The following is a 23,585-nucleotide window of genomic DNA, read 5'->3' on the forward strand; positions in this document are numbered from 1 at the left end:
GTAACATCTTACCGATCCCCCGGTAACATCTTACCGTCCTCCCGTGGACCGGTTCATACATAAAACATTCTCCATTCAGGCTGCAAAGGTGTGCATTTCCTCCTTAAAGGGATACTTTGGGATTTTGTTAACGAAGCCCTTCATCTACTTCCCCAGAGTCAGATTAACTCATGGATACCATTTAATGTCTCTGCATCCAGTACGAAGGAAGTCAAAGGTAGTTCTGCAATGACTGGAAGTCTATGGTATCTACTAGCATGCTAGCAGTTACCATAGACTTCCTGTCACTGTGCTAATGCTAGTTAGCAACTTCCTTCAAAACTGCACACAGAGATATAAACATGGTCTCCACGAGTTCATCTGACTCTGGGGAAGTAGTTATATAAAGGGTTTCATTGCCAAAATCTTAAAGTATCCCTTTAACCTGATTTAATGGCGAGAAGGCGGGGGGAAAAACATGGAAAATATGAGTACTTTATTTATGAAATCATTTTCCACCACCATGCTAGAGTGGATCCTCGGAATGCTATTCCCGGGATGTTGCATATTGAGTTCAGCTAATCTGCTTGCAGCAGTCTATTGTTTACCCCTGGCTGAACGTATGTGCAACATCAGGAAGTAGCATTAGCCACTCTAGCAGTGGTAGAAAATGTTGTTTCTTATAGAAAGTACACATATTTCCCATGCTTTTCCCCCCTTGCCTTCTCTCAATAAAATCGAGTTAAGGAAGAAATTGAAGGCTTTGCTACCGGAATGGAGAATGTTTTATGTACGAACCGGTCCACGGGGGATAGGAGTGTTTAGCCGGCTGCATGCAGTCACTTTACGATGAAGGTCAAATGAAACGACTCAATATCGCCATCTGCCGGGCCTTTGGGCTACTGTATAATGTGTCAAATACGCGGAACATTAAACATGTGGAACCTAAAATTGGGGTTGAGGAATTTGGGGACTCTTTAAGAGCGGATCAGGTAGGAGAAAGGGCAGAACATTCGAATAAATGTTAATTAATAAGCTATTAAGATTCAAAGGTAGCTTTTAACTGCCTCAAAACGTATGTTAATGTCGATATGTAATTAATACTTTGATGTAACGAACAACAACGGTAGCTAACGCAAGTTACATTTACCAAAGATGGTGGCGCCCATATAAATATCACTGAAAACATTACATTATCTAGCTACTAATAAACACGCGTTGTACCTTCAGGACTTTTACTTTCTTGCTAAATTTAGACTGTCAAAGTAACTGGAGTAGCCTGCTATTTCCAATGCACCTGTTAATTTTCTCATACGAGCTAGCTATCTAACATTAATTACAGTAACGTTACACTATTCTGTGCGGTGCAATTTGTTTCCGTATTCTGTAATGTTATCCAGCTAAATTGAATCTGAATGCTAGCTGGTACTGTTGTGCAAAGAGAATGCAAACGGGGGACGTGTGTTCTTTGCTTACCACAACAATTTAGTTATTTACCTTTTGTTCTTTGCCATTTTCCAGGCATGTTAACCTCACATCGCTGTGCGAAAGCACTGCAGCTCACCCTCGCGGTCATCAAGCCTGATGCAGTGGCGCATCCTGTCATCTTGGAGGTCAGCGAGTTGCTTTCGTTTGTTTAATGGAATCCGTGATTGTAAATACTCGCTACATTATACTGTAGGCTATGGACACACACACACATTAGGCTATTCAGATAATCATGTTGAAATCATGTGTTTTTGTAGACCAAATTACAATTATCCACATCACATATCAGAACCATTTCAGATTAGCTACAGTTTGAAAACACCTATTGCACAGACAGAAGACGGCATAAAGGGGGTTAGTTACCAGTATGATAGTATCTTGTGGTTAGTTACCAGTATGATAGTATCTTGTGGTTAGTTACCAGTATGATAGTATCTTGTGGTTAGTTACCAGTATGATAGTATCTTGTGGTTAGTTACCAGTATGATAGTGTCTTGTGGTTAGTTACCAGTATGATAGTATCTTGTGGTTAGTTACCAGTATGATAGTATCTTGTGGTTAGTTACCAGTATGATAGTGTCTTGTGGTTAGTTACCAGTATGATAGTATCTTGTGGTTAGTTACCAGTATGATAGTATCTTGTGGTTAGTTACCAGTATGATAGTATCTTGTGGTTAGTTACCAGTATGATAGTATCTTGTGGTTAGTTACCAGTATGATAGTATCTTGTGGTTAGTTACCAGTATGATAGTATTTTGTGGTTAGTTACCAGTATGATAGTATCTTGTGGTTAGTTACCAGTATGATAGTATCTAGTGGTTAGTTACCAGTATGATAGTATGTTGTGGTTAGTTACCAGTATGATAGTATTTTGTGGTTAGTTACCAGTATGATAGTATCTTGTGGTTAGTTACCAGTATGATAGTATCTTGTGGTTAGTCACCAGTATGATAGTATCTTGTGGTTAGTTACCAGTATGATAGTATCTTGTGGTTAGTTACCAGTATGATAGTATCTTGTGGTTAGTCACCAGTATGATAGTATCTTGTGGTTAGTTACCAGTATGATAGTATCTTGTGGTTAGTCACCAGTATGATAGTATCTTGTGGTTAGTTACCAGTATGATAGTATCTTGTGGTTAGTTACCAGTATGATAGTATCTTGTGGTTAGTCACCAGTATGATAGTATCTTGTGGTTAGTCACCAGTATGATAGTATCCTGTGGTTAGTTACCAGTATGATAGTATCTTGTGGTTAGTCACCAGTATGATAGTATCTTGTGGTTAGTTACCAGTATGATAGTATCTTGTGGTTAGTTACCAGTATGATAGTATCTTGTGGTTAGTTACCAGTATGATAGTTTCTTGTGGTTAGTTACCAGTATGATAGTGTGTTGTGGTTAGTTACCAGTATGATAGTATCTTGTGGTTAGTTACCAGTATGATAGTATCTTGTGGTTAGTTACCAGTATGATAGTATCTTGTGGTTAGTTACCAGTATGATAGTATCTTGTGGTTAGTTACCAGTATGATAGTATGTTGTGGTTAGTTACCAGTATGATAGTATTTTGTGGTTAGTTACCAGTATGATAGTTTCTTGTGGTTAGTTACCAGTATGATAGTATTTTGTGGTTAGTTACCAGTATGATAGTATCTTGTGGTTAGTTACCAGTATGATAGTATCTTGTGGTTAGTTACCAGTATGATAGTATCTTGTGGTTAGTTACCAGTATGATAGTATCTTGTGGTTAGTTACCAGTATGATAGTATCTTGTGGTTAGTTACCAGTATGATAGTATCTTGTGGTTAGTCACCAGTATGATAGTATCTTGTGGTTAGTTACCAGTATGATAGTTTCTTGTGGTTAGTTACCAGTATGATAGTATCTTTGCCTATTGTAAACACTTGATCATTTTAGGAGTTGATCACATCAGCTTTTCAAAACATTGATTGTGAGAAGTTGATTTATGAAGTCATTTTCAATGGTCCATAATAAACACCAATTCCAGCTGCATCTTCAAATTTTTTTATCGTTCACACAATTGGAGAGTGGACAGATCTTATTGGAATATTCTAATTGTGCATATAGGATCATAAATGAACTGAATGAGAAACAACAAGCAGTTATTTAGACTTCTCTGTTATTTTCTGATTTAATTACCCTGCCCAATGGCTCAAAGAAAGGAGAGGGGAAAAATGCATTGATCATCACAGATTAAATTTAATGCACTGTTCCATTTGAATACATCCGTTCCTTTTAAAGCTGATTGTCTGTCTGTCTCCCTTTATCTGCACAGGAGGGGAGTTTTAGGGGGCGGGATTTCTAAGATCTAATAACATCCATCAATATTAGGTTGTTGACATTTTTTCAGAGTTCCAAAATGTAAAATGGTGTAAATAAGATTTATGACTGAGCAAACTCATACAATGGTGATGATATCCACTGGAGTCCCACATTGTAGGTGAAAGTCTAGTATTTAGATGAGAGTAGTACTGTATACTCTATTTAGTATCTGGATGAGAAGTAACGTCTCTACCTTCCAGGCCCTTCACCAGAGAATCCTAGAGAACAGGAAGTAATATATACTTCTCTACCTTCCAGGCCCTTCACCAGAGAATCCTAGAGAACAGCAAGTAATATATACTTCTCTACCTTCCAGGCCCTTCACCAGAGAATCCTAGAGAACAGGAAGTAATATATACTTCTCTACCTTCCAGGCCCTTCACCAGAGAATCCTAGAGAACAGGAAGTAATATATACTTCTCTACCTTCCAGGCCCTTCACCAGAGAATCCTAGAGAACAGGAAGTAATATATAATTCTCTACCTTCCAGGCCCTTCACCAGAGAATCCTGGAGAACAACTTCATCATTGTCAGGTCCAAAGACCTGGTGTGGAGGAGACAGGACTCTGAGAAGTTCTACTCTGAACATGCAGGTACGGTTCTAGATGGTTCTACCGTCGAATTACAACGTATATCTTTATGGGTCCTATTCGGAACACGCAGTTACATTTTTATCAGCTATGTATGGTTCTACCATAGAAAACATTAGCTTTATATGTATTGTAATGAAACAGGCAGGGAGTGTGAGCTTGTCTGGTGATATTCCTGACACCAGTGTAATGAAACAGGCAGGGAGAGTGAGCTTGTCTGTGGTGATATTCCTGACACCAGTGTAATGAAACAGGCAGGGAGAGTGAGCTTGTCTGTGGTGATATTCCTGACACCAGTGTAATGAAACAGGCAGGGAGTGTGAGCTTGTCTGTGGTGATATTCCTGACACCAGTGTAATGAAACAGGCAGGGAGAGTGAGCTTGTCTGTGGTGATATTCCTGACACCAGTGTAATGAAACAGGCAGGGAGTGTGAGCTTGTCTGTGGTGATATTCCTGACACCAGTGTAATGAAACAGGCAGGGAGTGTGAGCTTGTCTGTGGTGATATTCCTGACACCAGTGTAATGAAACAGGCAGGGAGTGTGAGCTTGTCTGTGGTGATATTCCTGACACCAGTGTAACGAAACAGGCAGGGAGAGTGAGCTTGTCTGTGGTGATATTCCTGACACCAGTGTAATGAAACAGGCAGGGAGAGTGAGCTTGTCTGTGGTGATATTCCTGACACCAGTGTAATGAAACAGGCAGGGAGAGTGAGCTTGTCTGTGGTGATATTCCTGACACCAGTGTAACGAAACAGGCAGGGAGTGCGGCTCGAATCCCTCAACCTTCTGGCCCGTAGCTCTGCGCTCCATCAACTGTGCCGCAAAAAAGCAGGCTCGTGTGGCTCGTCAGGCTCGTGTGGCCGAGTCAATATCCGGAGGTATGACCACAGGGTCGTAGGCCGTCATTGTAAAATATGAATTTGTTCTTAACTGACTTGCCTAGTAAAATAAAGGTTAAATATATATATATTTTTAAATATGCCAAACCCACATTCGTCCGTCGGACTGCCAAATGAAGAAGCGTGATTCATCACTCCAGCCAACACTTGGCATTGCGGATGGTGAACTTAGGCTTGTGTGAGAGCTGCTTGGCCACGGAAACCCATTTCATGAAGCTGCTGACGAACAGTTCTTGTGCTGACGTTGCTTCCAGAGGCAGATTGGAATGCGATAGTGAGTGTTGCAACCGAGGACAGACGATTTTTACGATCTACTCGCTTCAGCACTCGGTGGTCCCGTTCTGTGAGCTTGTGTGGCCTACCATTTCGTGGCTGAGCCGTTGTTTCTCCTAGACGTTTCCACTTCACAATAACAGCACTTACAGTTGACCGGGGCAGCTCTAGCAGGGCAGAAATTGGACGAACAGACTTGTTGGAAAGGTGGCATCCTATGACGGTGCCACGTTGAAAGTCACTGAGCTCTTCAGTAAGGCCATTCTATCGCCAATGTTTGTCTATGGAGATTGCATGGCTGTGGGCTTGATTTTATACAACTGTCAGCAGTGGGTGTGGCAAAGAGACCAGTCAATACCCAGAATGATTCATCCAGCTCTCTTTGGTCTGAATACTTATGTAAATAAGGTATTTTTGTTTTGTTATTTTAAATACATTTTGCTAACATTTCTAAAAACCTGTTTTTGCTTTTTCTTTACGGGGTATTGTGTGTAGATTGATTGAGATAAATTGTTTTTATTTTATCCATGTTATAAGGCTGTAACTTAACATAATGTGGAAAAAGACAAGGGGTCTGAATACTTTCTGAATGCACTCATATATATATATATATATATATATATATATATATATATATATATATATATATATATTGATTATCTTGATCAAATGTTTACTTAGTTTTTTCCCTCATGTTAAAGAATCTAGCAAATGCTTTTATTATAATAATAATCCATTTAGCTGACTCTTTAATTTTTATTTCTTTATTTATTTTGTCTTTATTTAACTAGGCAAGTCAGTTAAGAACAAATTCTTATTTTCAATGACAGCCTAGGAACAGTGCCTTGTTTAGGGGCAGAACGACAGATTTTTACCTTGTCAGCTCGGGGATTTGATCTTGCAACCTTCCGGTTACTAGTCCAACGCTCTAACCACTAGACTACCTGCAGCCCCAAATGCAAGCATACATGTTTCCATGGGGATAAGCGCCATGCTCTACAACCACAACATAGAACCACCTCATATCACCACATAGAACCACCTCATATCACCACATAGAACCACCTCGTATCAACACATAGAACCTCCTCGTATCACCACATAGAACCACCTCGTATCACCACATAGAACCACCTCGTATCACCACATAGAACCACCTCGTATCACCACATAGAACCACCTCGTATCACCACGTAGAACCACCTCGTATCACCACGTAGAACCACCTCGTATCACCACGTAGAACCACCTCGTATCACCACGTAGAACCACCTCGTATCACCACGTAGAACCACCTCGTATCACCACGTAGAACCACCACGTATCGCCACGTAGAACCACCTCGTATCGCCACGTAGAACCACCTCGTATCGCCACGTAGAACCACCTCGTATCGCCACGTAGAACCACCTCGTATCGCCACGTAGAACCACCTCGTATCGCCACGTAAAACCACCTCGTATCACCACGTAGAACCACCTCGTATCACCACGTAGAACCACCTCGTATCACCACGTAGAACCACCTCGTATCGCCACGTAGAACCACCTCGTATCACCACGTAGAACCACCTCGTATCACCACGTAGAACCACCTCGTATCACCACGTAGAACCACCTCGTATCACCACGTAGAACCACCTCGTATCACCACGTAGAACCACCTCGTATCGCCACGTAGAACCACCTCGTATCGCCACGTAGAACCACCTCGTCACGTAGAACCACCTCGTCACGTAGAACCACCTCGTATCGCCACGTAGAACCACCTCGTATCACCACGTAGAACCACCTCGTATCACCACGTAGAACCACCTCGTATCACCACGTAGAACCACCTCGTATCACCACGTAGAACCACCTCGTATCACCACGTAGAACCACCTCGTATCACCACGTAGAACCACCTCGTATCACCACGTAGAACCACCTCGTATCACCACGTAGAACCACCTCGTATCACCACGTAGAACCACCTCGTATCACCACATAGAACCACCTCGTATCACCACATAGAACCACCTCGTATCACCACGTAGAACCACCTCGTATCACCACGTAGAACCACCTCGTATCACCACGTAGAACCACCTCGTATCACCACGTAGAACCACCTCGTATCACCACGTAGAACCACCTCGTATCACCACGTAGAACCACCTCGTATCACCACGTTGAACCACCTCGTATCACCACGTAGAACCACCTCGTATCACCACGTAGAACCACCTTGTATCACCACGTAGAACCACCTCGTATCGCCACATAGAACCACCATATATCTTTGATGCGTCTTTGTGTGTTTTGTCTCATTTCTCAGGACGGTTCTTCTACCAAAGACTGGTTGAGTTCATGTCCAGGTAAGCTTCAAGTAATTTCTCCCCACACTTATTAATGTAGCTTACATAACTTTAATGTGTGTCCCAAATGGCCCCCTATTTGGACTAATAGATAGATATACGAACCACTTCTATCCATCCAGCCATATGAACCACTTCTATCCATATGAACCACTTCTATCCATCCAGCCATATGAACCACTTCTATCCATATGAACCACTTCTATCCATCCAGCCATATGAACCACTTCTATCCATATGAACCACTTCTATCCATCCAGCCATATGAACCACTTCTATCCATCCAGTCATATGAACCACTTCTATCCATATGAACCACTTCTATCCATATGAACCACTTCTATCCATACGAACCACTTCTATCCATATGAACCACTTCTATCCATATGAACCACTTCTATCCATATGAACCACTTCTATCCATACGAACCACTTCTATCCATATGAACCACTTCTATCCATCCAGTCATATGAACCACTTCTCTCCATCCAGTCATATGAACCACTTCTCTCCATCCAGTCATATGAACCACTTCTATCCATCCAGCCATATGAACCACTTCTCTCCATCCAGTCATATGAACCACTTCTATCCATCCAGCCATATGAACCACTTCTATCCATATGAACCACTTCTATCCATCCAGCCATATGAACCACTTCTCTCCATCCAGTCATACGAACCACTTCTATCCATCCAGCCATATGAACCACTTCTATCCATCCAGCCATATGAACCACTTCTCTCCATCCAGTCATACGAACCACTTCTATCCATCCAGTCATATGAACCACTTCTATCCATCCAGCCATATGAACCACTTCTATCCATCCAGTCATATGAACCACTTCTATCCATCCAGCCATATGAACCACTTCTATCCATCCAGTCATATGAACCACTTCCATCCATATGAACCACTTCTATCCATCCAGCCATATGAACCACTTCTCTCCATCCAGTCATATGAACCACTTCTCTACATCCAGTCATACGAACCACTTCTATCCATCCAGTCATATGAACCACTTCTATCCATCCAGTCATATGAACCACTTCTATCCATCCAGTCATATGAACCACTTCTCTCCATCCAGTCATATGAACCACTTCTCTCCATATGAACCACTTCTCTTCATCCAGCCATATGAACCACTTCTATCCATCCAGTCATACGAACCACTTCTCTCCATATGAACCAATTCTCTCCATCCAGCCATATGAACCACTTCTCTCCATCCAGCCATATGAACCACTTCTATCCATCCAGTCATATGAACCACTTCTCTCCATCCAGCCATATGAACCACTTCTATCCATCCAGCCATATGAACCACTTCTCTCCATCCAGCCATATGAACCACTTCTCTCCATCCAGTCATATGAACCACTTCTCTCCATCCAGCCATATGAACCACTTCTCTCCATCCAGTCATATGAACCACTCCTATCCATATGAACCACTTCTATCCATATGAACCACTTCTATCCATCCAGCCATACGAACCACTTCTCTCCATATGAACCACTTCTCTCCATCCAGTCATATGAACCACTTCTCTCCATCCAGTCATACGACCACTTCTCTCCATCCAGCCATATGAACCACTTCTATCCATATGAACCACTTCTATCCATCCAGCCATATGAACCACTTCTCTCCATCCAGCCATATGAACCACTTCTATCCATCCAGTCATATGAACCACTTCTCTCCATCCAGTCATATGAACCACTTCTATCCATCCAGCCATATGAACCACTTCTCTCCATCCAGTCATATGAACCACTTCTATCCATATGAACCACTTCTCTCCATATGAACCACTTCTCTCCATCCAGCCAGATGAACCACTTCTCTCCATAGAGCCATACGAACCACTTCTCTACATCCAGTCATATGAACCACTTCTCTCCATCCAGTCATATGAACCACTTCTATCCATATGAACCACTTCTATCCATATGAACCACTTCTATCCATATGAACCACTTCTCTCCATCCAGCCATATGAACCACTTCTATCCATCCAGTCATATGAACCACTTCTATCCATATGAACCACTTCTATCCATATGAACCACTTCTCTCCATCCAGTCATATGAACCACTTCTATCCATCCAGCCATATGAACCACTTCTATCCATCCAGCCATACGAACCACTTCTATCCATCCAGTCATATGAACCACTTCTATCCATCCAGCCATACGAACCACTTCTATCCATCCAGCCATACGAACCACTTCTCTCCATCCAGTCATATGAACCACTTCTATCCATCCAGCCATATGAACCACTTCTCTCCATATGAACCACTTCTATCCATCCAGCCATATGAACCACTTCTATCCATATGAACCACTTCTATCCATCCAGCCATATGAACCACTTCTATCCATATGAACCACTTCTCTCCATCCAGTCATATGAACCACTTCTCTCCATCCAGTCATACGAACCACTTCTCTCCATCCAGTCATATGAACCACTTCTATCCATCCAGCCATATGAACCACTTCTATCCATCCAGCCATACGAACCACTTCTATCCATCCAGTCATATGAACCACTTCTATCCATCCAGCCATACGAACCACTTCTATCCATCCAGCCATACGAACCACTTCTCTCCATCCAGTCATATGAACCACTTCTATCCATCCAGCCATATGAACCACTTCTCTCCATATGAACCACTTCTATCCATCCAGCCATATGAACCACTTCTATCCATATGAACCACTTCTATCCATCCAGTCATATGAACCACTTCTCTCCATCCAGTCATATGAACCACTTCTATCCATCCAGTCATATGAACCACTTCTCTCCATCCAGTCATATGAACCACTTCTCTCCATATGAACCACTTCTATCCATCCAGCCATATGAACCACTTCTATCCATATGAACCACTTCTCTCCATCCAGTCATATGAACCACTTCTCTCCATATGAACCACTTCTATCCATCCAGCCATATGAACCACTTCTATCCATATGAACCACTTCTCTCCATCCAGTCATATGAACCACTTCTCTCCATCCAGTCATATGAACCACTTCTATCCATCCAGTCATATGAACCACTTCTATCCATCCAGCCATATGAACCACTTCTCTCCATATGAACCACTTCTATCCATCCAGTCATATGAACCACTTCTCTCCATATGAACCACTTCTATCCATCATATGATGTTTTCATCATATGAGCATTTTAACCAAACACTGCATTTTGACCTGTAGTCCCAATTATATTTACAAAGCAAATATGATTTTAGGCCATCACTTGCTGGATATTTTAAAGGTGATACTCTTGTGCTGGTGTATCCTACTTCACACAGATTGAGTGGAAGGAACTCTTTGTCAAAAGGCTCCCTAGTTTTAAACTTTCCCCCCATTTCTCTGTTGTGATTCAGTGGTCCGATGCGGGCGTACGTCCTGGCTAGAGAGGACGCCATAACCCACTGGAGAGAATTGATGGGTCCTACCAAGGTGTTCAGGGCACGCTATACCTCTCCCTTAACCATCAGAGCCCAGTACGGACTCACTGACACCAGGAATACCACACACGGCTCTGGTAAGTCCCCCAGGACTCTCGGCTCTGGTAAGTCCCCCAGGGCTCTCGGCTCTGGTAAGTCCCCCAGGGCTCTCGGCTCTGGTAAGTCCCCCAGGACTCTCGGCTCTGGTAAGGCCCCCAGGGCTCTCGGCTCTGGTAAGGCCCCCAGGGCTCTCGGCTCTGGTAAGGCCCCCCAGAGCTCTCGGCTCTGGTAAGGCCCCCAGGGCTCTCGGCTCTGGTAAGGCCCCCAGGACTCTCGGCTCTGTTAAGGCCCCCAGGGCTCTGGTAATGCCCCCAGGGCTCTCGGCTCTGGTAATGCCCCCAGGGCTCTCGGCTCTGGTAAGGCCCCCAGGGCTCTCGGCTCTGGTAATGCCCCCAGAGCTCTCGGCTCTGGTAAGTACCCCAGAGCTCTCGGCTCTGGTAAGTACCCCCAGGGCTCTCGGCTCTGGTAAGGCCGTCAGGGCTCTGGTAAGTACCCCCAGGGCTCTCGGCTCTGGTAAGTACCCCCAGAGCTCTCGGCTCTGGTAAGGCCGTCAGGGCTCTGGTAAGTCCCCCAGAGCTCTCGGCTCTGGTAAGGCCCTCAGGGCTCTCGGCTCTGGTAAGGCCCCAGGGCCATGAGGTTTTTCCCTCTGTCCTGGTATTATCTACACATATGGCTTCATGCTCTCTACACTGAGCACCGTTTTTCTAATAGAAGATTGTAGGATGTAGCTGTTTTTACAGAGTTTCCTGCCGCGCTGAACAAATAGAAACATGGATGATGTTCAGGGGAACAGCAGTGAACTGATCTGTAGATGAAGGTTCTCTGGCACACACATGTGTATGATAGCTATCAATATAGACAACCACAACTAGAATAATTTGAGTAATCTCCTCCACTGATTTGCAGTCTACAATACTTTTGGGGTGGGGGTGGGGGGGGGGGGGGTAAGCATCGCAGCCCATATACAACTTTATCTTCATATTCTGGCTGGTGCTGGTGGTTGGGACTCCTGACCATAAACTGTATGCCATAACTTTAATAACATCAATGTCATTTTAAAGATTTTGTTGATTTCTACTAATATTAATTTCCATAAACCCTTTAACTCTCGATGTTGTGTAATAATCTCGTGAAACATAACATGCCAAAGTAATTTCCCAAACTTGGGCTAATTTCAAAGTCTTCTTCTAAAGGAATGTTAAATTCTTCCCGTTTCCAGATTCGGTGGAGTCGGCGCAGAGAGAGATCCGTTTCTTCTTCCCAGACTTCAGTCAGGAGACGTGGATGGAGCGAGAGGAGCTGGGCTTCAGGAAGGGACGTATGGAGTATAACCAGAAGAAACAGATACACACGTTACCAGTTCACAGCTAACTGCTGATCTCAGGACACATTTAAACAAGTGACTGGACCAGGGTCTGTATTCATAAAATATCTCAATAAGTACAGTACCAGTCAAAAGTTTGGACACACCTACTCACTCAAGGGTTTTTGTTTTTACTATTTTCTACATTGTAGAATAATAGTGAAGATATCAAAACGATGAAATAACACATGTAGAATTCAAGAAAAGTGTTAAACAAATCAAAATCTATTTTATATTTGAGAATTTTAAAAGTAACCACCCTTTGTCTTGATGACAGCTTTGCACACGCTTGGCATTCTCTCAACCAGCTTCACCTGGAATGCTTTCCCATCAGTCTTGAAGGACTTCCCACTTATGCTGAGCACTTGTTTGGCTGCTTTTCCTCCACTCAATTCAACCATGAAGGCCTGATTCACACAGTCTCCTCAGAACAGTTGATGTTGAGATGTGTCTGTTACTTGAACTCTGGGAAGCATTTATTTGTGTACGGCAATTTCTGAGGCTGGTAACTCTAATGAACTTATCTTTTTCAGCAGAGGTAACTCTGGATCTTCCTTTCCTGTGGCGGTCCTCATGAGAGCCAGTTTCATCATAGCGCTTGATGGTTTTTGCGACTGCACTTGGAAGAAACTTTAAAACGTGTTATTTCATAGTTTTGTCGTCTTCACTATTATTCTACAATTTAGAAAATAGTAAATATACACTGCTCAAAAAAATAAAGGGAACACTTAAACAACACAATGTAACTCCAAGTCAATCACACTTTTGTGAAATCAAACTGTCCACTTAGGAAGCAACACTGATTGACGATAAATTTCCCATGCTGTTGTGCAAATGGAATAGACAAAAGGTGGAAATTATAGGCAATTAGCAAGACACCCCCCAAAACAAGAGTGATTCTGCAGGTGGTGACCACAGACCACTTCTCAGTTCCTATGCTTCCTGGCTGATGTTTTGGTCACTTTTGAATGCTGGCGGTGCTCTCACTCTAGTGGTAGCATGAGACGGAGTCTACAACCCACACAAGTGGCTCAGGTAGTGCACTTCATCCAGGATGGCACATCAATGCGAGCTGTGGCAAAAAGGTTTGCTGTGTCTGTCAGCGTAGTGTCCAGAGCATGCAGGCGCTACCAGGAGACAGGCCAGTACATCAGGAGACGTGGAGGAGGCCGTAGGAGGGCAACAACCCAGCAGCAGGACCGCTACCTCCGCCTTTGTGCAAGGAGGTGCACTGCCAGCGCCCTGCAAAATGACCTCCAGCAGGCCACAAATGTGCATGTGTCTGCTCAAACGGTCAGAAACAGACTCCATGAGGGTGGTATGAGGGCCCGACGTCCACAGGTGGGGGTTGTGCTTACAGCCCAACACCGTGCAGGATGTTTGGCATTTTCCAGAGAACACCAAGATTGGCAAATTCGCCACTGGCGCCCTGTGCTCTTCACAGATGAAAGCAGGTTCACACTGAGCACATGAGCACATGTGACAGACGTGACAGAGTCTGGAGACGCCGTGGAGAACGTTCTGCTGCCTGCAACATCCTCCAGCATGACCGGTTTGGCGATGGGTCAGTCATGGTGTGGGGTGGCATTTCTTTGGGGGGCCGCACAGCCCTCCATGTGTTCGCCAGAGGTAGCCTGACTGCCATTAGGTACCGAGATGAGATCCTCAGACCCCTTGTGAGACCATATGCTGACACATGCACATTTGTGGCCTGCTGGAGGTCATTTTGCAGGGCTCTGGCAGTGCACCTCCTTGCACAAAGGCGGAGGTAGCGGTCCTGCTGCTGGGTTGTTTCCCTCCTACAGCCTCCTCCACGTCTCCTGATGTACTGGCCTGTCTCCTGGTAGCGCCTCCATGCTCTGGACACTACGCTGACAGACACAGCAAACCTTTTTGCCACAGTTCGCATTGATGTGCCATCCTGGATGAACTGCACTACCTGAGCCACTTGTGTGGGTTGTAGACTCCGTCTCATGCTACCACTAGAGTGAAAGCACCACCAGCATTCAAAAGTGACCAAAACATCAGCCAGGAAGCATAGGAACTGAGAAGTGGTCTGTGGTCACCACCTGCAGAATCACTCTTGTTTTGGGGGGTGTCTTGCTAATTGCCTATAATTTCCACCTTTTGTCTATTCCATTTGCACAACAGCATGTGAAATTTATTGTCAATCAGTGTTGCTTCCTAAGTGTACAGTTTGATTTCACAGAAGTGGAATTGACTTGGAGTTACATTGTGTTGTTTAAGTGTTCCCTTTATTTTTTTGAGCAGTGTATATATATATATATATATATATAAATATGTCATCAAGGCAAAGGGTGGCTACTTTGAAGAATCTAAAATATATTTTGATTTGTAATTTTTTTGGGGGTACTACATAATTCCACATGTGTTATTTCATAGTTTTGTCTTCTTCACTATTTTTCTACAATGTACAATATAAGATGTACTTCCACATTATGCACCATGGACAATATTCCAATCACAATTGTCTGCAGTGTATACTATGTAAATAATGCAACTTCTATGACATGACTTAAAGGAAATGAAACCACAAAGCACTCACACGTCATCTGTTTTATTGTCAGTACAAATGTACACTGTCCATATCGATAAACGTGAACTAAAGAGTTAAGACAAAAGGACCTGACCAAGGTTACTAACAAGCTCTTGTTACTTTGGAATGTACAAATAGACCGTTTACTTACTGAGGCGGTTTGCCATTGAATATGAAAAACGCAATTGAAAACTGCTATGTTTGTATGCTGTGACCTGTGACCTTTGTTTCCTCTTTCAGATTCACTGTGTATCGTTCAAACCAGGGAAATCCTAAGCCATTGCCAACTGCTTCCGTTGTACATTTTTCAATTTGAATTGGAGATGTGAAAAAAAAAATAATAATTTAACCAACATATTCCTCCTTTTTTACCAACGTCTAAAACTTTGTGAGAATTGTACGGAGGATCTTCTGACGCTACTGTAGCTATCCAATAGATGAAGGATATAATAGGTCATACTCCAAAGCTGAATCTGTTTCGAATCAAGCTCTCTTCATGTAGAGCTGATACTCGATGTGTTGTCACCTCAAATCATTCAGTCACTAGTTCGTACAGTCAGTTGTTCATAAAGTCACTCGTTCGTAAAGTTTTGTTCACCAAAAAAAAGTGCCACTTCATTATAAGACATACATTGTAGTCTACAGTTTTTTTTTCTTCATCCGTCAAGACAAAACAAACATTACCCAACGAGTTGCCTATTGAAATACTAAACATAAACATTACAAAACGACTTACGTCAAGACTGGTTTCCTTCAGGAACATCCGTTTTGTGTTATGTCTTCAATATGGCCGACAAGCTAGACGGTACAGTACAGCTCAGTTCCTAACAGCTCCAAGTTCCTCCTCTTGTGCTTTAAAAAAAACAAAACATCTTCGGTATCGTGTCCATAGAGATTAAACTGTCTTATCTAGCTTATCAGAGCTGGTATCAGGCAAGATGGAGGACCGATTGTGCAGTGGATTCGAACCTTATATCCGCTCTAGTAATCTATCTCTATAGTCGTGTTTTTGTCTTTCTCGTTGTCCAAATAGCATTCGGCATCAAATGAAAGTTTCTTTTGGTCTCGTACACAGATTTGCAGATGTTACCGCAGGTGCAGAGAAATCCTTGTGTTGTTTCTAGTCCAGTAATACAATACAAAACAAACAATACACACATAATCCCCCCCAAAATAAATTCTATAAGATTAACAATGACTGGAATACAGTATATACATATGAAGTGGACAGCAGTAGTTCTATAGGATGAACCAGGACTAGAATACAGTATATACATATGAAGTGGACAGCAGTAGTTATATAGGATGAACCAGGACTAGAATACAGTATGAAGTGGACAGCAGTAGTTCTATAGGATGAACCAGGACTAGAATACAGTATTATACATATGAAGTGGACAGCAGTAGTTCTATAGGATGAACCAGGACTAGAATACAGTATGAAGTGGACAGCAGTAGTTATATAGGATGAATCAGGACTAGAATACAGTATTATACATATGAAGTGGACAGCAGTAGTTCTATAGGATGAACCAGGACTAGAATACAGTATTATACATATGAAGTGGACAGCAGTAGTTATATAGGATGAACCAGGACTAGAATACAGTATTATACATATGAAGTGGACAGCAGTAGTTCTATAGGATGAACCAGGACTAGAATACAGTATTATACATATGAAGTGGACAGCAGTAGTTATATAGGATGAACCAGGACTAGAATACAGTATGAAGTGGACAGCAGTAGTTCTATAGGATGAACCAGGACTAGAATACAGTATTATACATATGAAGTGGACAGCAGTAGTTCTATAGGATGAACCAGGACTAGAATACAGTATGAAGTGGACAGCAGTAGTTATATAGGATGAATCAGGACTAGAATACAGTATTATACATATGAAGTGGACAGCAGTAGTTCTATAGGATGAACCAGGACTAGAATACAGTATTATACATATGAAGTGGACAGCAGTAGTTATATAGGATGAACCAGGACTAGAATACAGTATTATACATATGAAGTGGACAGCAGTAGTTCTATAGGATGAACCAGGACTAGAATACAGTATTATACATATGAAGTGGACAGCAGTAGTTATATAGGATGAATCAGGACTAGAATACAGTATTATACATATGAAGTGGACAGCAGTAGTTATATAGGATGAACCAGGACTAGAATACAGTATTATACATATGAAGTGGACAGCAGTAGTTATATAGGATGAACCAGGACTAGAATACAGTATGAAGTGGACAGCAGTAGTTATATAGGATGAATCAGGACTAGAATACAGTATTATACATATGAAGTGGACAGCAGTAGTTCTATAGGATGAACCAGGACTAGAATACAGTATTATACATATGAAGTGGACAGCAGTAGTTCTATAGGATGAACCATGACTAGAATACAGTATATAAACTCAGCAAAAAAAGAAACATCCTCTCACTGTCAACTGCGTTTATTTTAAGCAAATTTAACATGTGTAAGTATTTGTATTAACATAAGATTCAACAACTGAGACATAAACTGAACAAGTTCCACAGACATGTGACTAACAGAAATTGAATAATGTGTCCCTGAACAAAGGGGGGGGGGGGGGGGGGGGGGGGGGGGGGTCAAAATCAAAAGTAACAGTCAGTATCTTGTGTGGCCACCAGCTGCATTAAGTACTGCAGTGCATCTCCTCCACATGGACTGCACCAGATTTGCCAGTTCTTGCTTTGAGATGTTACCCCACTCTTCCACCAAGGCACCTGCAAGTTCCCGGACGTTTCTGGGGGGAATGGCCCTAGCCCTCACCCTCCGATCCAACAGGTCCCAGACGTGCTCCATGGGATTGAGATCTGGGCTCTTCGCTGGTCATGGCAGAACACTGACATTCCTCTCTTGCAGGAAATCATGCACAGAACGAGCAGTATGGCTGGTGGCATTGTCATGCTGGAGGGTCATGTCAGGATGAGCCTGCAGGAAGGGTACCACATGAGGGAGGAGGATGTCTTCCCTGTAACACACAGGCGTTGAGATTGCCCGCAATGACAACAAGTTCGCTCCAGAGTACAGGCCTCGGTGTAACGCTCATTCCTTCGACGATAAACACGAATCCGACCATCACCCCTGGTTAGACAAAACCACGACTCGTCAGTGTAGAGCACTTTTTTGCCAGTCCTGTCTCGTCCAGCGACGGTGGGTTTGTGCCCATAGGCGACGTTGTTGCTGGTGATGTCTGGTGAGGAGCTGCCTGGTGCAGACGACACACAATTAATCTTCTCCTTTCCCCCTTCTGATGACCAGGTGGCGAATCGCATCTCTGCATGTCTGGCAGACATATCAGTGTGGATGACGGATCACCACCTCAAGCTGAACCTCGGCAAGACGGAGCTGCTCTTCCTCCCGGGGAAGGACTGCCCGTTCCATGATCTCGCCATCACGGTTGACAACTCCATTGTGTCCTCCTCCCAGAGCGCTAAGAACCTTGGCGTGATCCTGGACAACACCCTGTCGTTCTCAACTAACGTCAAGGCGGTGGCCCGTTCCTGTAGGTTCATGCTCTACAACATCCGCAGAGTACGAACCTGCCTCACACAGGAAGCGGCGCAGGTCCTAATCCAGGCACTTGTCATCTCCCGTCTGGATTACTGCAACTCGCTGTTGGCTGGGCTCCCTGCCTGTGCCATTAAACCCCTACAACTCATCCAGAACGCCGCAGCCCGTCTGGTTTTCAACCTTCCCAAGTTCTCTCACGTCACCCCGCTCCTCCGCTCTCTCCACTGGCTTCCAGTTGAAGCTCGCATCCGCTACAAGACCATGGTGCTTGCCTACGGAGCTGTGAGGGGAACGGCACCTCAGTACCTTCAGGCTCTGATCAGGCCCTACACCCAAACAAGGGCACTGCGTTCATCCACCTCTGGCCTGCTCGCCTCCCTACCACTGAGGAAGTACAGTTCCCGCTCAGCCCAGTCAAAACTGTTCGCTGCTCTGGCACCCCAATGGTGGAACAAACTCCCTCACGACGCCAGGACAGCGGAGTCAATCACCACCTTCCGGAGACACCTGAAACCCCACCTCTTTAAGGAATACCTAGGATAGGATAAAGCAATCCTTCTGACACCCCCCCCCCCCCCTTAAAAGATTTAGATGCACTATTGTAAAGTGGCTGTTCCACTGGATGTCATAAGGTGAATGCACCAATTTGTAAGTCGCTCTGGATAAGAGCGTTTGCTAAATGACTTAAATGTAAATGTAAACAGGCCTACAAGCCCTCAGTCCAGCCTCTCTCAGCCTATTGCAGACAGTCTGAGCACTGATGGAGGGATTGTGCGATCCTGGTGCAACTCGGGCAGTTGTTGTTGCCATCCTGTACCTGTCCCGCAGGTGTGATGTTCGGATGTACCGGTCCTGTGCAGGTGTTGTTACACGTGGTCTCTCACTGCGAGGACAATCAGCTGTCCGTCCTGTCTCCCTGTAGCGCTGTCTTAGGCACCTCACAGTACGGACATTGCAATTTATTGCCCTGGCCACATCTGCAGTCCTCATGCCTCCCTGCAGCATGCCTAAGGCACGTTCGCGCAGATGAGCAGGGACCCTGGGCATCTTTCTTTTGGTGATTTTCAGAGTCAGTAGAAAGGCCTCTTTAGTGTCCTAAGTTTTCATAACTGTGACCTTAATTGCCAACCGTCTGTAAGCTGTTAGTGTCTTAGCGACCGTTCCACAGGTGCATGTTCATTAATTGTTTATGGTTCATTGAACAAGCATGGGAAACGGTGCTTAAACCCTTTACAATGAAGATTTGTGAAGGGTCCTGAAAAAGGGACGTTTCTTTTTTTGCTGAGTTTACATATGAAGTGGACAGTAGCAGTTATATAGGATGAGCCATGACTAAAATACAGTATTAAAGTGTCCAGTGTTCAATGACTCTATTTACATAGGGGAGCAGTCTCTAAGGTGCAGGGTAGATTACCGGGTGGTAGCCGGCTAGTAACAGTGACTAAGTTCAGGGCTGGGTACTGGGCGGTGGCTAGTGGTGACTACTTAACAGTCTGATGCCCTGGAGATGGAAGATATTAATCAGTGTCTCTGTCCCAGCTTTCATGCACCTGTACTGTCTCCTCCTTCTAGATGGTAGCGGGGTGAACAGGCCGTGGCTCAGGTGGCTGAGGTCCTTGATGATCTTCTAGATGGTAGCAGGGTGAACAGGCCGTGGCTCGGGTGGCTGAGGTCCTTGATGATCTTCTAGATGGTAGCAGGGTGAACAGGCTGTGGCTCGGGTGGCTGAGGTCCTTGATGATCTTCTAGATGGTAGCAGGGTGAACAGGCCGTGGCTCAGGTGGCTGAGGTCCTTGATGATCTTCTAGATGGTAGCAGGGTGAACAGGCCGTGGCTCAGGTGGCTGAGGTCCTTGATGATCTTCTAGATGGTAGCAGGGTGAACAGGCCGTGGCTCAGGTGGCTGAGGTCCTTGATGATCTTCTAGATGGTAGCAGGGTGAACAGGCCGTGACTCGGGTGGCTGAGGTCCTTGATGATCCTCTAGATGGTAGCAGGGTGAACAGGCCGTGGCTCAGGTGGCTGAGGTCCTTGATGATCTTCTTGGCCTTCCTGTGACAGCGGGTGCAGAAGTTGTCCTTGAGGGCAGGTAGTGTGCCCCCCGGTGATGCGTTGGGCAGACCGCAACACCCTCTGGAGAGCCCTGCAGTTGCTGGCGGTGCTGTTGCTGTACCAGGTGGTGATACAGCCCAACAGGATGCTCTCGATGGTGCATCTGTAGAAGTTTGTGAGGGTCTTAGAGTTCAAGCTGAATTTCTTCAGCCTCCTGATGGTTGAACAGGCGCCGTTGTGCCTTCTTCACCACGCTGTCTGTGTGAACGGACCATTGCAGGTTGTCAGTGATGTACAGAGGAACTTGAAGCTTTTGACCCTCTCCACTGCGGCACCGTCGATGTGGATGGGGGTCGGGATCTCTCTGCTGTCTCCTGTAGTCCACGATCAGATCCTTCATTTTGTTGACGTTTAGGGAGAGGTTATTTTTCCTGGCACCACTCCGCCAAGGCTCTCACCTCCTCCCTGTAGGCTGTCTCATCGTTGTTGGTAATCAGGCCTACTACTGTTGTGTCGTCTGCAAACTTAATGATTGAGTTGGAGGCGTACTTGGCCACTCAGTTATGGGTGAACAGGGAGTACAGGAGGGGGCTAAGCACGCACCCCTGTGGGGCCCCTAAGTTGAGGATCAGCATAGTGGAGGTGTTGTTGCCTACCTTCACTTGGGGTTGGCCCGTCAGGAAGTCCAGGACCCAGCTGCACAGGGTGGTGTTCAGACCCAGGGCCCTGAGCTTAGTGAGGAGCTTGGAGGGCACTATGGTGATGAAGTCGATGAACAGCATTCTTACATAAGTATTTCTCTTGTCCAGATGGGATAGGGCAGTCTGCTGTGCAATGGCGATTGCGTCGTCCGTGGATCTGTTGGGACGATTATGTGAATTGTAGTGGGTCTAGGGTGTCTGGTAATGTGGAGGTGATATGGTCCTTAACTAGCCTCTCAAAGCACTTCATAGTGATAGAAGTGAGTGCTACGGGGTGATATTCATTTAGTTCAGTGACCTTCGCTTTCTTTGGTACAGGAAAATTAGTCGACATTTTGAAGCATGTGAGGATAGCAGACTGGGATAGGGAGAGATTGAATATGTCTGTAAACACTCACGCCAGCTGGTCTGCACATGCTCTGAGGATGCGGCTTGGGATGCTGTGTGGGCCGGCAGCCTTGCGAGGGTTAACACGCCTAAATGACTTAGTCACGTCAGTCACAGAGAACGAGAGCACACAGTCCTCATGAGTGGCGGGGGGCCCGTGTCGGTGGCTTGATATTGTTTTCCTCGATGTGGGCGAAGAAGGTGCTTAGCTCATCTGGGAGCGAGGTGTTAGGGTCCGTGACGTGGCTGGCTTTCCTTTTATATAATCTGCGATTGTCTGGAGTTCCTGCCACATACATCTCGTGTCCGAGCCGATGAATTCCCGACTCCGCTTTGTCCCTGTACTCTCATTTTGCCTCTTTGATTGTTTTACGGAGGTCGTAGCTGGTCTGTTTCTAAACGTCCATGTTCCCAGTCACCTTGCCATGGCTAAATGTGGCTCTTAGTTCTGTGCTAATGCTGTCATCGATCCACAGTTTTTGGTTTGGATAAATTCTAATCGTCACAGTGGGTACACCATTCTCTATGCACTTCCCGATGGACCCAGTCACCGAACCCAGTCACCGAACCCAGTCACCGAACCCAGTCACCGAACCCAGTCACCGAACCCAGTCACCGAGTGTATACATCGAACTCAGTCACCGAACCCAGTCACCGAACCCAGTCACCGAACCCAGTCACCGAACCCAGTCACCGAACTCAGTCACCGAACCCAGTCACCGAACCCAGTCACCGAACCCAGTCTCCGAACCCAGTCTCCGAACCCAGTCACCGAACCCAGTCACCGAACTCAGTCACCGAACCCAGTCACCGAACCCAGTCACCGAACTCAGTCACCGAACCCAGTCTCCGAACCCAGTCACCGAACCCAGTCACCGAACCCAGTCACCGAACCCAGTCACCGAACCGAACTCAGTCACCGAACCCAGTCACCGAACCCAGTCACCGAACCCAGTCACCGAACCCAGTCATCGAACCCAGTCACCGAGTGTATACATCGAACCCAGTCACCGAACCCAGTCACCGAACCCAGTCACCGAACCCAGTCACCGAGTGTATACATCGAACCCAGTCACCGAACCCAGTCACCGAACCCAGTCACCGAACCCAGTCACCGAGTGTATACATCGAACCCAGTCACCGAACCCAGTCACCGAGTGTATACACCGAACCCAGTCACCGAACCCAGTCACCGAGCCCAGTCACCGAGTGTATACATCGATACTATTTTCAGAGGCGCCCCAGAACATCTCCCAGTCTGCGTGATAAAAACAATCTTGAAGCATAGATTCCGATTGGTCAGACCAACGTTGAACAGTCCTTTCTCACTCCGTTAATTGTTTTTGTCACAGTCTTTGGTCCCGTTACTTCTCAGACCTCAGTGTGTCAGTGTTATTACCTGATGTTTCTACTGCGGCCTCCAGCCACGACCTCCAGCCACGACCTCCAGCCACGTCCTCCAGCCACGACCTCCAGCCATGTCCTTCAG

The 23,585-nt window shown here is 45.0% G+C and overlaps 1 protein-coding gene across 2 annotated transcripts; it reads left to right on the plus strand.

The window, feature by feature from the left end:
- Positions 1-881: 881 nt before the first annotated feature.
- On the plus strand, positions 882-15,758 carry nme6 (NME/NM23 nucleoside diphosphate kinase 6). Of its 2 annotated transcripts, XM_055885790.1 has the most exons (7): positions 967-1,031; positions 1,501-1,592; positions 4,301-4,403; positions 7,895-7,934; positions 11,361-11,521; positions 12,703-12,896; positions 15,644-15,758. In XM_055885790.1, the coding sequence occupies exons 1-6, from the start codon at positions 1,001-1,003 to the stop codon at positions 12,852-12,854; spliced, it is 579 nt and encodes a 192-aa protein (XP_055741765.1). In that variant the 5' UTR covers positions 967-1,000; the 3' UTR covers positions 12,855-12,896; positions 15,644-15,758. The 2 variants fall into 2 exon arrangements, with proteins under 2 accessions (XP_055741766.1, XP_055741765.1); XM_055885791.1 differs by lacking the exon at positions 15,644-15,758 and having other exon boundaries at positions 882-971; positions 12,703-13,585.
- Positions 15,759-23,585: the final 7,827 nt, after the last annotated feature.

This window comes from Salvelinus fontinalis, chromosome 27 (genome assembly GCF_029448725.1).
Source record: "Salvelinus fontinalis isolate EN_2023a chromosome 27, ASM2944872v1, whole genome shotgun sequence".
Classification (NCBI taxonomy): domain Eukaryota; kingdom Metazoa; phylum Chordata; class Actinopteri; order Salmoniformes; family Salmonidae; genus Salvelinus; species Salvelinus fontinalis.